Source organism: Lutra lutra, chromosome 1, assembly GCF_902655055.1.
Source record: "Lutra lutra chromosome 1, mLutLut1.2, whole genome shotgun sequence".
NCBI lineage: Eukaryota > Metazoa > Chordata > Mammalia > Carnivora > Mustelidae > Lutra > Lutra lutra.
The window spans coordinates 59,122,593-59,138,925 of record NC_062278.1 but is presented as its reverse complement, the minus strand read 5'-3'; the positions used below and the strand labels follow the sequence as shown (position 1 = coordinate 59,138,925).

General features: G+C 32.7%; 1 protein-coding gene across 12 annotated transcripts in view; it reads right to left on the bottom strand.

The window, feature by feature from the left end:
* NECTIN3 (nectin cell adhesion molecule 3) overlaps positions 1-16,333 on the bottom strand; it is a 127,922-nt gene that overhangs the window by 34,542 nt on the left and 77,047 nt on the right. For all 12 annotated transcript variants that reach the window (XR_007126446.1, XR_007126448.1, XR_007126449.1 and 9 more), the window contains exons 6-7: positions 11,203-11,341; positions 8,708-8,792 (exon numbers count right to left, since the gene is read on the bottom strand). Coding sequence is in view for 9 of the 12 variants with exons in the window: in XM_047724093.1 (XP_047580049.1) it covers positions 8,708-8,792; positions 11,203-11,341 (224 nt within the window). In the remaining 3 variants the exon portion in view is untranslated. The remainder of the gene's footprint in view (positions 1-8,707; positions 8,793-11,202; positions 11,342-16,333) is intronic.

The window sequence follows — 16,333 nt, the reverse complement described above, 5'->3', positions numbered from 1 at the left end:
TAAGAAATATTCAAGGAATATTGGTTTGATAAATAATGATGGGAGAAAAAATAAAATAGAATTCTGAATCAAAAAAGTAGACACTCTACCTTTTAATTTCATTTCAAGCACTACAAAATTTATAATAAAAGTATCAATAATTTCCAAAGGAAATATATGCTGAGTATTCATGAATCAAAGTACTATCAGTTTTATTCTTCTAAAATAATTTCACCACTTGGTCTCTTTAATATTTTGATTAAGAATTATATAGTTTACTTTTTAATAATAATAATAGTAAACACGTAGTACTTTCTATGTGTCAGGCATGTTCTAACATTTTCCATTTTCTAAGAATGTAAACTATGATAATTTATTATGTTCTATTTTCTATGGATGTAACCAATGGTAATTTATTAATCCATATAAAACCTTAGGTTTATCTTTTTTGCATTTATCAGATTGATTAGCAAGAGCTTTTAGTAAAGATACCACTCCTTTATACTTCAAATATTGCACCTATCTTTCATTTGAATATATTATTAGTTTCTAAATCATGGTTTCTTCCAAGCTTTATTGATCACAAAACTCCCCCCACCCCATAGACCAGAACAAGGCCCCATAATTCTTTGACTACTTTTCTCAATAATTGCCACTATTAATTGGAGGCAATATGTAAGATGCAAACGTTTTTTGCCAATTGAGGGCAAAACCATGCTAGAAATACTCTATATTCATTTACTTGAAAATAATCCGTTCAGTCACATAGTTTTCTCTAATTTGGATGAAAAATGTTATTTCTTCTGTCATCTTTCTCTCTCCCTTCTCCCTGACTGCAAAGCCTATAACTACTGTTAGTATCTGGATAGAGAGTAAAATATACAGATCCTGGGAGAAAACCAGAACACTGATGATAATTAACAAAAGCAGCTTATCTAAAAAATATTATTGGAAAATGGTAGTGATGTGTCTGAAAGATGAATTTTGAAAGGAAATAATGCAAATGTACAAAACTACACAGTACTAATAGGTGGGCAGGTTCAAGAATAAAATATGGCATTACTGGTAACAATTAAGATATCTGGAGGACATATCTCCAATTCTAGAAATTGTTAATCTTCAAAAAATTAAAAATAGAGCTACCCTATGACCCTGCAATTGCACTACTGGGTATTTACCCCAAAGATACGGATATAGGGAAAAGAAGGGCCATATGCACCCCAATGTTCATAGCAGCAATGTCCACAATAGCCAAATGGTGGAAAGAGCCAAGATGCCCTTCAACAGACGAATGGATAAAGAAGATGTGGTCCATATATACAATGGAGTATTAGTCAGCCATCAGAAAGGATGAATACCCAACTTTTGTAACATGGACGGGACTGTAGGAGATTATGCTGAGTGAAATAAGCCAAGCAGAGAGAGTACAATTATCATATGTTTTCCCTTACTTGTGGAGCATAAGGAATAACATGGAGGACACTGGTAGATAGAGAGGAGAAGTGAGTTGGGGGAAATCGGAGGGGGAAACAAACTATGAGGGACTGTGGACTCTGAGAAACAAACTGAGGGTTTTGGAGGGGAGGGGGTTGGGGGGGAATGGGATGACCCGGTGATGGAGGGCACATATTGCATGAAGCACTGGGTGTGGTACATAAACAATGAATCTTGGAACACTGCATCAAAAACTAATGATACACTGTATGGGGACTCACATAACATAATAAAAGATAAAAAGTAAAAAATAAATAAATAAAATAAAATCAGAGTTCAAAAACATTTGAGCCCAATCATAACAGCATTTCATTTTTATTTTATAATATGTCAATGGAAATAGAAGATTCACCTTACTGAACTTTTTGTACCACAAATTTGGATACCAAGAAGCAATGTATATATAATTCACACTGTAATTAAAAGAAAAAAGTTTCATTATCTACTTATTAAATGTTTAAATGATCATAATTTTGTCCAATAAATAAGCACACACAAGAATGAGAGCTTACAGGAAAAAATGGCCTATTAAGACACTTGAAAAGATGATAAAACTCACTACTAATGAGATTGCAAAATTAGAATTTTATATGCACACCTTTTACCTATTAGATTATCAATACTCAAGTGGAACACACATGCTGTTAGGAAGAATGTCGAGAAATCGACACTTTCAAGCATTACTCATAGGAGTGCAAAACTGCAATATTTATAGAGGACAATTTGAGAGGATCTATCAAAAGTAAAAACACATTTACTATTTGATATAGCAAGAGCAAATCTAAAAATTTACACTGAAGATTATACCTGCATAGAAGCAAAATATCATACACATAAAGTTATTCCCTGCAGCATTATTGGTTTGTTAAAATATTTTGACATTATAAACTGTGTAATATATGCATATTAGAATCTTCTGTAGACATTAGAATCCCAATAAAAAAAGATCTTCAGTAAGTCTTAGGAGGAATGGTAAAACAGTTACATTTTATACAAGAAAAAATAAGATGGGTGTGTATTGTTTCCTTTCTATGCTTAAATAAACCATATTAAGACAAACAAGAAATTCATAAAAGTGATTTTCTATGGGAGGTGCTCGATATAGGGTAAATAGGAATGGAAATGGGAGGGAGACTTTAGAAAACACCTTTTCATATTGTTTTGTATGTATTATCTACTCAAAAGAATATGTAAAAACATTCTTTCTTTACAACACTCTGCATAAGCATTTACAAAAATTTACTAAAGAACCATAATGAATTATTGGGGGGGGGGAATCTTAATTTTCCCAGATAGCAAATTCTGTTGAAATATTGCCATAATCAATATGACTGATAACAATATTCCAGTCCAATAATTCAGGTTTTCAACTGATCTCTATTTTCTTATGCTATAAAGTCACTAACAGACAGGAGTAAAAGCCCTGTAGAAAAATTAGAAAGTACAGAAAAAACACAACATAGAACAATATTTACAGAGAAGTTGAATATATAATCATTATTAATATTTTAGAATATTGCTATACGGTCTCTTGGTTCCATTTGTTCTTTTTCATACACGATATATTGATACCTGACACCGATAAATGGACATTAAATATACTGAAACATAGCTGTATATCTGGGACAGAGATATTCTAGACTAAACAATGTAAACATGATCAAAGACTGAAAAGAATACAAAGAGGGGGGTTTCTTTTTTCACTTTTGCATTCAAAAATTTTTTATTGGGTAACTACAATGTGCTAATAAGCAAAGTGTTGTGCCCTGAGACTACAGAACTAAGCAAGGGAGACATGATCCTTGCCTTCATGCCTTAAGCTTAAGGTCTACAGCAGAGGTTCTCAGAAATGGGGCATCAGGATTCCTTTATACTTAAAATTTTGAGAACCCAAAGTACTTTCATTTACATGGGTAGTAACTACCTTAACTACCTTAGTAACTACTTATATTTATCATATTAAGCATTAAAACTAAGAAAATTTAAAAATATTTCATTCATATAAAAAGGATAATATGATACAAACATCACCTTTTATCCATGTTTTCCAAAATAGGGATTGGTGAGAAGAGTGGCATTTTATTATTTTTTTTAACAGTTTTTTTACAGTTTTAATATCTGAGTCAAAAGTTTTTTGATAGTTTTTTTTAACAGTCTTTTTTAACAGTTTTATTATCTGAGTCAAAAGAAGCAAGCTTGATTTTCATATCTGCTACATCATTCAATCTGTTGCAATAGGTTGTTTGGTTGGAATACATGAAGAAAAAATGGCCTCACAGAGATACATTGCTAGAAAAGGAAGAGAGACTTAATACTGCTTTCAGACAACTGAGAAAATTCTCCTTTGCTACTATACCAAAACTTTAACAAGTGGAAGTTTCTTAGGGTTAAGTGCTGGTTGCTATCTGAAAACATACCAATGAACTTTTCATACTCTTTTACATGAAAATCCATACATTCATCTTATACTTTGAAAGGATATTTTACCCATGTGTCATTATAACGGTGTACATTATTAGTCATTTGGCAATCATTGGTTCACAAGGTTATGCAGACATTCCAAACACTGGTACTTTCTATGGTTAAACACACACACACACACACACACACACACACACACATACATACATATATATACATATATACATACATATAGATATGTACATATACATACACACACACACATATATATATATATATAAATAAAATTCACTAATTTCCTCACCAATGTCAATCCCATGATTGCAGTTACAGGTTTTATAGAAATTATAATTTTTACTTGGACTCTTAATTTTTCATTGGCAACAAATACTATCAGTTATTTGCCTTGAGTAACAAGTTCAATTCATTGATTTCTGCGAAAATGTCTGCAAAATTACTTAAGCCTGAATGGCATAGTTTGTTAGTCATTCTTTTATGTAAAAATGATGTCCCACAAAAAAGGCAGCTAAGTTTAGCTTGGAATTCAGTCACACAAGCACTTTATGCATATATCCCATCTAATCACACAGAATATTACTACACACATACACATGTACATATACAACACCTGAAATACTGTTCATAAAACACTTACAAGGTTGTTAAAAATTTTAAAAATTACCAAAAATCAACTGACATAATGGTTACTACTGTAAATGTGGTTACCAAGGAGGGAAAAAAAAAAATCCCGTGATATTTCAAGAGATTAGAAAGTTTTTTTTTTGTTTTTGCTTCAAACAACACGAATTTATTATCTTGTAGTTCTGGAGGTCAGAAGCTTTACTACATAAGTCTTACTAGGCTGAAACTAAGGTGATAGCAAGGCTACACCCCTTCCTAAGTCTCTAGAAGAGAATTTTTTTTGCTTCTAGAGGCTACCTGTGTTCTTTAGCATGTGCCCTCCTTCCGTCTTCATAACTGGTCACTGCCAATCTATTCCCACATCTCAATGCTCTAACACAGACTACCCCCTGCTTCCACATTTAAAGACCCTTGTGATCACACTGGGCCCATCCAGATTAGGAAGGTTTTAATAATATGTCAGCATTGTGTAAATAACTTCAAGAGTCACACTCCCTACAGTATTAGTGCTTGACTGAAATTCCTGCTATGATCCTCAGTAAAGTCAAGTAACAGTATCTATTTCATGGAATTTACTAGTCCTGACTTTTGAAGAATAAATGCTATTTTCAGTTGAACCAGAGTATTCTAAAAGATACACATTTACATCCAGATTTTTTCCCATATCAGAAATCAAACTCTATTTGCTACGTATATTCTTCCTGAAAATGATCCCTTGATTATTTTAGTTGATTTGGGAAATATTTTTTCATATCAGAGTATTCAACTCCCAATACAAGGCTAAAATATAGCATTATTCATAGAATGGAAATTGTTGTCCAAAATTTTAATATAAATACATTTTATATCAGTGTTCAGAACTTCATGCTGGATTTGAAGCTGGATGAGATTAAAAAAAAAAAAAAAAGCCCCACTAAACTGTAAGCAACATTGGTCAATCTGAAAAATACTGGTCTATAGTAGAGTATGAAAGCAATTTCTAGAACAATATGTATTCTATGGTCACATTTGTGTTAAAAATATATTTGTAGATGTAAATATGGATGATATACACATAAAAGTAAATTCATGGAAAAAAGTGTGGGAGAATATTTAAATTTGTAACAATGGTGATCACTGGAGAAGGAAATTATATGTTTTGTGATGGAATTATGAAAAGGGACTTTCACAGTTGACTGTAAATTTCTGTAGTTTCTAATTTTTCTGTTGTTCTAAGAATATACTTATGGATTACCTATACAATGTTAATACAACATAACAAAAGGTAAAATACATTTTAATGTCATTAGTTAGTATTTGTTTCCTAAATGAAGACTCAACTTTTGTGGGATTATTACCTAACGCGTGACAAGCTAGTGGTATTTCTTAATTAATCTTTGCCTTCAGGCAAAACATTCCTTTTTCTTTCCCTCATACTTATGCATGCTTCCATGCATCGTCTCTGCAGTATGGTGCTAGCTACCACTCAAGGAAACTGCCTTTTCACAATACCAGGCCTCATTGTCTTAATTTACATTGAGAACAGAACTTCTCAGGGATGATTGTTGGCACCATTCCCACAAAAGCAACAGTTACACAAGGTAGACAAATGTGGGTCTACCTACAGAGGAAATGCTTCCTTCTGAGGCTTCCCAAGAATAGAATAGTGATGAGTAGAAGAAGTTGGACTCTTCCTTAAAGTCATGGAAGCATTTGGGAGAGTGGCCTAGTGACCTAGTTACCTAGGTCAATGACTTCAAGCAGGAATTACCACATCACTTTAAAGGTGAAAAGTTATCTAGTGAAGTGAAGTGGAACATTACAAAGGCATTTAGTATTACAACATGCTGTCATTGCATGAAACTAATTGGATAGTAATAACACACATATTTCTTAGTAACTGAGACACAGTTCTACGTACGTTACATTTTGAGATCACAACATTGTTTAAAACACAAACAGCCATATAATTAATACATGACATTATAATGGATGAATCATAATAAATTCTTACTGATGGATAATGATTTTAGCTTAATTTATTCGTTTTTTTTGGGGGGGTAGATGGCATGTGCAAAAATGTGCTCATGCAGCTGGTGGTGGGGGTGAGTGAGGGAAAGAGAGAATTTTAAGCAGGTTCCATGCCCAAGACAGAGCTGGAAGTGGGTCTTGATCTCACAACCCTAAGATCATAACCTGAGCCTAAATTAACAGGCAGGTGCTTAAATGACTGAGCTACCCAGATACCCCTCAGCCTAACTTATTCTTAAAAGAATACAAATAATTTAATAATTCTATAATTTAGAGAATTAGGAGTTATTTCATCTCCAACTCAAGTTCTTACTCTCTTCAGCAAAATGATAGCAAATAGTTAACCCTCAGCAATATTTTATAAAACTAGTTGTATAGCTATATGATAGAAAAAAACAATCATGTTTTTCACCTGCTTAATTTCAAGGTGAAGAAAGTCACAATGCTACTAAATTGTCTCTGATTCCCAAAGTCCAATGTTTGTTATTCATTGCAGGTACTCTCCTATCAATTTTCTTTCTAAACGTTCCATTACTTTTCCACATGGCTCTTCATTTCCACCTAGGTTTATGCTTTTGAGTATGCAATTTACTACAAATCAAATTACCCTAATCAACAACTGAGTAATTGCATCGATGTATCATAACTCTCACCTCCAAAAGCAGGAAGACTTCCCTAACTCCAAGGATTCTAAAAATTGTAGTTTCTAGCACTGTCAACTCAAATCATCCAAGAAAGATCTTCCTTTTGTGCTTTTTTGGTAGCAAATACATATATAGCAATCATATTTTTTAAACTAAAACCAAGGACACATGATGATCAAAACCAAATAATTTTTCTTCAATCCATAAGCTTTTATAAATATTTAATTTGAAGATAGTAAACAGTAAGTTATATAATCAATTGATTTTACAGACAGGAATGAAATTATATGCAGTTAGGGTCATCCTAGAAAATTACCAACAACATTCTAAGAAAATTCCCAAAACCAAATCTAGAAATTCTCTGATTAATTACTAGCTTTGTGGATGGAGAAGACAGCTTCTTTCTGCAGCAGTTAACAACAACTCTAGCTAAATATTTTGTTGACATTTCACACTACTTGTCAAGTTCTTTTATTTGCCAAGAGGGATGTGAGGCTACACTTTCTCTGAAAACAAAGAGTCTGAAAAGATGGCATTTCTTCACCCCTCAGACACCATCTTCTGTAAGACAATAGAGCCGGTGACCCCTGTCAATGAATGTTCCTTTCCACCCCCCTCTCAGGCAGGAGACTGACTATCTTGTGAACCAAGATACAGTAGCTGAAAAAAATCTTAACACATATATTTCCTTGGAGTTTTTCCACCAAATTAAATTAATTTGTGGACAAATAATTTGCCTTATTTGAGCTAAAGACACAAAACATATCTTTGGAGGAAAATATTATAGAATATTCCACAGGTAAAAGCAAAAACAAAACCCCAGTACAGGGTTAAAGCCCCAAAAGGTACATGGATGTGAGAGGAAAAAAACAAAACCAAAACTACTAATGTTAAGAATAAAAGTATTCAAATATTTTGATGGATTCAACTTTCCCAAGGAGAGCATATTAATCTAGATATAGAACATAAGATAGAAGTATTTAATCGATACTTTCACATGAGTTATTATAAACTGATCCAGAAGAAAATTTTAAATTATCATAAATGTAATATGGGGAACAATATTCATACTCAGAATTTTAAAACTGGGATATAAACCTTTCATTGCTAAATAAAGGAATGCTACAATTTAGACCTTGAGTATACTGAAAAGAAACAAAAATAAAATGCATACTCCAAGGAGAAAAAGCTCTTCATCATACCCTACCAAAGGCATTCAATTTTTCTTTTATATGAAAATGCATATTTTACAACGATTCTGTATGTCAACAAAACTGTGTTAACAGTAAGTCTTTGGCCATAAGCTTTTAGTAAAAATTTCTACTCCTAATACAGTGTTGATTTGTCCTATCCACTCTGGCTTCACATCTTTTCTTACTAATTTGTCAACAGTTTGATCCTTTAAATGTTTCAGAGAAATGATTATGTGTTATTATGCAACATTTAAGATAATACTCAAATAATATGCATTGCCTCGTATTTTTTATTTCATTTTAAGTACAATCATGAACACATACCTGATATAGAAGGTCTTTTTGAGGCAAGGGGGGAGATCGTTCTTCATACATGGGAGGTGGTTTATGTGTGGGAGGAAGGTCGATCCTGCATTAAAAAGGTTAATAAATGTGAATGCAACATTTAGCAAAAAAAAAAAAAAAAAAAAAAAAAGGCAAGAAGAAGGGGGAAAACAATCAAGGTTCTCAAGTTTTATGGATACTTTCCTCACACTAATATTTATATTAGTGCACATGCTTAATTCAGTTCTTATATTTCCACTAACTTATCATAGATTAGGGGGGGCCTGGTTTTAAACTTCCAATGTTTAAAACCAATCTAATTGATTCATTTAAAGAAGTAACTCAAATGAAAGCATGTTTCTGAAAATTAAGCAAGGAACCTAGTAACCAGTAAACAAACCAATTTACTTCAGTAAATTCAGTAAATATACATTTTTCCATCAGACTCTGTCTACCATCATTTTAAAGATAGTCAAATGTACGCAATGGAACGCAAAGTGTCATAAAAGTAATTTAAAAAACTATATCTTGGGGGCACCTGGGTGGGTCAGTGGGTTAAGCCTCTGCCTTTGGCTCAGGTCATGATCCCAGGGTCCTGGGATCGAGCCCCACATCGGGCTCTCTGCTCAGCGGGGAGCCTGCTTCCCTTCCTCTCTCTCTGCCTGCCTCTCTGCCTACTTGTGATCTCTGTCAAATAAATAAATAAAATCTTAAAACAAACAAACCAAAAAAAAATGTATCTTAAAATGATAATGAAGAGAAATTATACTGCATTTTGGAAATACTTCCAAAACTAATTTTCAAAACCCACGATTACACTTAGAATATCTATCATGCAAATTAAGATTTTTCAATCTAAAGATCATTATAAATCTTGTCACCTGAAATAAACAGAGCATTACATCCTCAAGGAATACATTTATTTTTACCAAAATGACCTAATAAACTTTTAAAAAACCTAAACTTTCATGTATTTAAGTATTGTTATAATAAAAACAAAGTTAAGTATATCTTACAGCTCTCTGCATTTAGAGAACAATTTAATATATTCTTATACTTTTGAAGTTCACAGATAACTAATTTTCAATTCATGTGATGACTAAATCAAACAAAATGTTACCTATATTAAAAAATAAAAAGAATGAAATCTATAAAGGCCAAAGTAATTACAAATTCTCTGTGGTCTAATAACTTCTCAATGTGGGCATGAAATAATAATTTTAAATGAACAGAACTCAAATGACAAATAAAATGGTTACATGGATGTAATTATTTAGTCTACTAGTAAATTATGTTTTTCAAATTATGGAAATGGCTGAGATAACTTGGAAACTAAAATGAAGTTAACCACATGCTACTCTTGAAATAGTAAAGAACTATAAGCATAATTGTAACTATAAATATTATAACTATAAATATTAAAGAATCAGTGTTACAGGTGTTGCACTGAAAAGGTAACTTACACTCCTTTGAAAGTAATTATTTCCTTTCATCTAATGAAAATCACAGCAAATTTATAGCTCCAAGGTGCCATCAGTCATTTGGGTGAGAAAACTGAGGCCCATGCAGGTGATGTGACTTGTTCAGGATCATACCACTAATTTGATCATGATAGAGCTGAGACTAACACTCAGATGTCTTTAAGAAGATCTATGCTATACCTGTGTCAGATTAGAGAGGTAGAGTCACATACAAAGAATTTATGAAGACAGAAGAAATACATTCTTTGAGAGATGATAACCTCATGTCCAAATACAAAAATATTAATAACTATGTAAGAAATAATGCCATTTGTATAAAAGTCACAGTTCATCAACATCATCATCTTATTCTACTCATCACAACCATGGAAGGTAAAGAGGAAAATATTTACATTTCACAGATGAAGCAACAAAAGCTGTTGATGGAATTCAGTGAATTGGGACATTGTTCTTTTGATTCTAGGGTGAAGTGCAATTTATGCTTTAACATTCTAGCTCAATGACTAGGCCCAAAATATTGCTTTCTCTTTAAATAAAAAAGTTGCACATTTTGTAACTCACCAAAACCAAAAATATTTAAGGAAAAAAGCTTTAAAGCTAGACATATTTGATACTTCTTGGCAGTTCAGAGTAAGATCTAGCTATACATAAGACTGGCATGTACAATCTGGAGGAGTTAAACTTAAGATATTTTGAATCTCTTTTTCAGCCATAACTCATCAGAGACCTGCATTTTTATTCATAAGGCAGGACAAAAAAAAGTGCCATTACGTTATCATTTAGAAAGATGTCCAATAAATTTGTAGGTGAAAAAGGTGTCTAATATATTTGTCTCCAGTGACCCCTTGACACAATTTACCTTGACACATTCTGATGAAACCACAGTCGCCTCACAAAGATCTAACAGTATCTTTATTAATAACCCATCCCTCAGACATTTCACAGCTATAAGCAGCTGTAAAGATAAAGCCTGACTTACAATGAATGTTGAACACAAGCAAAAAAGTTACCTACACTTTGTCAAGATAGGATGGTCTCTTTTTTCGAGGAGTCAGCAGGACAGTCACAAAGACAGCAATGATGAAAAGAGCAAGGACAGCTCCAATTACAGCTCCAGCTACGGCTATGGAAGAGGTCTGCTTAAATGGGACATCTGTAAAGCAACAAAAATTAGGCTTTTCAAACAAATTTTTAAAAAAGAGTTCTTGAGTTTCCATACCCTAATTTCTAAAATGTTCAAGGACTGATTGAAACATGTTACCCAACAGCAAGATTAGAGAACCCCCAATTTGATTCGTTATTTTTCGTAGGATTACGGTAACACCGTTCTTCCTTGCAGGATGTCACCTTAGCACTTCAGCTTTGTTTTTTTCAAGTTATGAAAATAGTATCCCCAGTCAGACATCAACAAGTTTATCTATTTTCTATGGGCAAGGAATGTCCGGAGAGAAGATAGAGAAAAGAATGAAAACTATTTTAAATTCCTACTCTAAAAAATAATTTTTTTCATTATTCTCAGTTAACCAACAATATACATTTACCATTTTTATTCTAGTAGAACATAAGAGAAATTCTATTAAGAAAACAAACCAAAGGGTTTCAAGAAGGGGCAAACCAAAGACATAAAAAATATCCCAGATCTAATAAGTACGTTGAAAATTACACTGTATGTTTTTAAATACAGGTATTATAAAAACAGCACTGTTGCTGATAATTTTCCCTTAACTCATAAACATTTAATACAAAGTCCACTGAAGAGAGTGTCTTTACTACACAATTAAATGAAAAAATCTTCCCCATCCCTACATAATTTCTAAATACCAATTTCTCTTTCCTAGCCTGTACCATAAATTTTGTTAAGAAAGTATTTTAAAAACATATTTATCAATTTTTAGCAATTATCACTTCATACAATCCTGAAAAGTCACTCCACTTTATGAACATCCAAATAAGGGAATTAGGGAATTTACTAAAACTATTGTATCTATGTGCTTTCAAATGTAAATATTATGGGTATGACAATACAATCTCCTTACATGTAAATATTACTTCGATAATTTAAGCGACATCAAACTTTTTGAGTAACTACCAAGTACCATCGATATATACAATTTTGTTTTATCTTTCTAACCAATAAGAAAGATGTTTAAGATAATATTGTAAAAATGAAAATACTGCAATTCTAAAGTTAAATATTCTGCCCAAGCTTTTTCAATCAACTAATAGTAGAGAACAAAGAGTAACATAAACCTAGCTGGGGTAGGCTTGAAGCCCTCACCATTATGTCCTTGTTGGGAGAAAATGGTTTTTGCAATATCTAATGTAGAGTCTCTTTTTGGTCCCCTACTTGGAAAAGAACTCTCAGATTTCACTTAAATGGACATTCATATAAACTTCTAAATAATTGCAATGACTGGTAGAACCAGACATGGCAAATTTAAAGGAAATTAAAGCACTATCAGTTTTGAAATATGTTTCACCAACTTATAAATATTTCCATATATTACATATTTAGAAGTATTTTCTAACTGTTTCTACTAAAATGTGAGTCATACGATGTTTGCTTTTAAAAAAAGTTTTACTTTCTTCTCAATTATAACAATTTCTTTAGAAAACTATCAATCCTCAGTTCATTTATTAATAAGTCATTCTGTTAGTCTCATTCTACACTAAGAACCTTATACCAATCTAAGTAACCCATTTCAGTAACCTTTCAAATGCTGATTAGAATCTAAAAATATTAAGATATACAATTTTTTTGTTGTTAAAGTAGGTTCCATAGAGTAGAGTTCAATGCAGGGCTTGAACTCATGACTCTGAGATCAAGACCTGAGTTGAGATCAAGAGCAGGATGCTTAACCGACTGTGCCACCCAGATGTCCTCAGATAAGACAATTATTTTAAGCAATATAACCAGCTTACTCATGTGAGACTTTACCCTTATTTGCTAAAACATGCCTAATTTATCTTCCCATTATTGCTCATTTGTCTAATTCCCACTATTTCCATTTGAATATGTGCTACAAGAGAAAAGGTCTGAAATCCAAGCCAGTCAAATATTATCCTGCTCTTGTAAATGTTTAAAGACTTAGAATGACCTAGGAATAATTTCTACTCTATGTTATCACTTTTCCCACTGTACAAATTACATTTTGTATTCAATCTTTAACAATAGGTCAACTGAAACCTATTAAGATTACTGTGCCCAAAATTATCTGCCCACAACCATACACATTGTCAGTGGCACAAATAAAATATCCCAATATGTCAGGTATGCTACTTATGTCACACTAGTTATTCTAAAGGTTTTCCTTTAAAGGAAATCTTCATTTTGCTATAAAGGATAAAAAGCAGCCCTATCATTTTTGCCCAAGTGTACTGAATTCAAATTTGAGGGTTATCTTGATGGTAAGGACAAAGTTAATACCGTATTTATAATAATACTTCCAAAGGTATTTTTGGAAAACTCAGGTTACTCTTTGAATATAGATTTTCAATGTACAGATCATTATACATTCTTCATCAAACACCACACCTCCAAGAAAATCTTTCAGTTAATCTTAGCAAAGATATTCAATTTGGTAGTGGTTATAATAAAACATAATCACAGACTTTTCACATCCTAAAGTAATTCCCAACTCTATATACTATTTTTCATACCCTTAAGTAATTCTCAAGTCCAATAGACACTATTTTTAAACATTTAAGTTATATTTATCTACTTCTGTCCCATTAGCCTTATAACTCCTAGCTCTAGGACTCTGTAACTGAGAGTTGACTATGCATAGACCTTAACTCTTCCTTCTATCTTAATTGGACATATTTATTTCACTGAGTTCTATTCATTCTATATTCATATTTATTTTTGTACACCTCTTCTTAGTATCAGAAAAGTATAGCAAGAGCTGAAAAGAATAACAGAAAGGAAAGCTAGGTATGAACCCATTTATCAATAGGCTATTCTATATAGGTAAATTGACTACGTTAAAAACATATATGGGATATATTTCATATTTCCATTTCTGATTTTTCTACTAATTGACAAAAAAAGAATATATTTAAGGGTATTAATAGATGATGAACACATTGTATGAAATGCAAAGGAAGGTCAGAAATTTCTTGCATTCAAGTCAAAGAATTTTAATGAGAATTGAGAATTTCGTTCCAACACTGTCTCCTCCACATTTGCCCACATAATCTACGCACACTCTATATTACAACAAAATAGGGGAAAAAATAAGCAAATGTATACAAATTTGGCATTCTTAAACATTCAGCTAATTTACTGACTGACGTAAAGCAACACTGCTATCACCCAAGGAAACGGTATACTAAAATCTTAAAGATATGCTTACAATCAGCAGAAAACAAGGCAAAAGTGTTAAAATATTTGGCATTAAAGGATTGGTGTATGTGTATCTCAAAAGAATAGCTTCCTATTACCATGGCACCTATTTTGGATATATTATATTGGAAACTCATCTACAAAAACAACAACAAAAAAAATAGCATTCCCCAATACAACAAAACTTTACTGCCCATAACCAGGGATATCATGCCTATGCCTTAGCCTTAAGGGGAAAACGTTAAAAAATCTGTCAACACATCATACCAAAAGAAACCATACAGATATAGGAAATTTCATTACTTTGAAAAAATATACATATAATTACTAAACTGAATTTGTCTTTATTACTGATTTTACATATGAATAAAAAATATGTGAAAGCTATTCAAACATTTGCTCACCTAATTCACATCTTGCAAGATTTGAAAATAATGCTATTCTATACAATAAAATAAAGCAATCAGCTAAAACCACTTAAAATGGGTGAGTATAGAAATCTACAAGCCCTGGGCGCCTGGGTGGCTCAGTGGGTTAAAGCCTCTGCCTTCAGCTCGGGTCATGGTCCCAGGGTCCTGGGATGGAGCTCCACATGGTCTCTCTGCTCAGCGGGGAGCCTGTTTCCCCCTCTCTCTGTCTGCTTCTCTGCCTACTTGTGATTTCTGTCAGATGAATAAATAAAATTTAAAAAAAAAAAAAAAGAAATCTTCAAGCCCTTTTCACACTTGTATTCAAACACTAGGTCCTAATAATTAAATGAAACCTTCACTTTTTTATTCCCTTCATCAATACTTCAGTGCTGTATCACGATTCATACATTAATATGAATTATCTACAAACTTATCTCAACTTCTATTTGCCCCCATAATACCTATCACTGTATTACCAATTTTCCCCATAAATAGATCTCATTTTTATTTTTCAATAGCCTCCTTTAATGCTTACCTTTCCAATACACCTAGTTCTTTATATCCATCCAAATATTTATCTACTTTTTAATAAAAGTCCTCTCTTTGGCTCAGAACAGTGTTGTCGGCATCTCATTCAACAAATTCTTAATAGTAACCTAGTATGTGTCAGGCACAGTGCCAAGAATGCAAGGATGAATTTTCTATCATCCCTATCCTCACCATAGAGAGCAAAATCCCCAAAGTGGGGTCACAGAATCCATACATATATATTGTCCAACATAGGGATTATCATCATTTATCTTATCCTTTTTTTGGGTAAGTGATAATTACAAAATAAATGTTGTACTAGTACATAATATGTGGACTGGCACTGGTGGCCCCACATCATCCAAATGTCAGGAGTTCACTTGCTACACAAGACACCCACAAAACTCTGTGGGAAGTGTGGAGTGGGATAGTTCCAGAACATAATCAAATAAACACTTGGTTGTTCCCTCTCGGCACAGTCAGCATATTGTGACCCACTATGATATATGAGCGCTCAGGTGAATGAACTAGTAACCAGCCTCAATTTAAATAGAGGTCAAGAATGTAAAGGAGGCACAAGATAGGTACCCTGGGTGACAGGTGAACACCTGACACATAGACCAAATGAGGGTATCAGTGCTAATCCACGTTATTTATTAGCAAGCATTTATTCCCAGTAGATGTCATTCCTGCAAAGAACTGGAAGAATGAAGAACAATACCAATAATGAAGGCACATTTAGATACTAAATGCAACTGCAAATTAATTTTTTGTGAAATCATAAATCTATAGTTACTTTTCCTAAATATTCCTTCTCTTTTACAGCTGTATGCTGCTATATTTACAGATGAACTAATGGCAG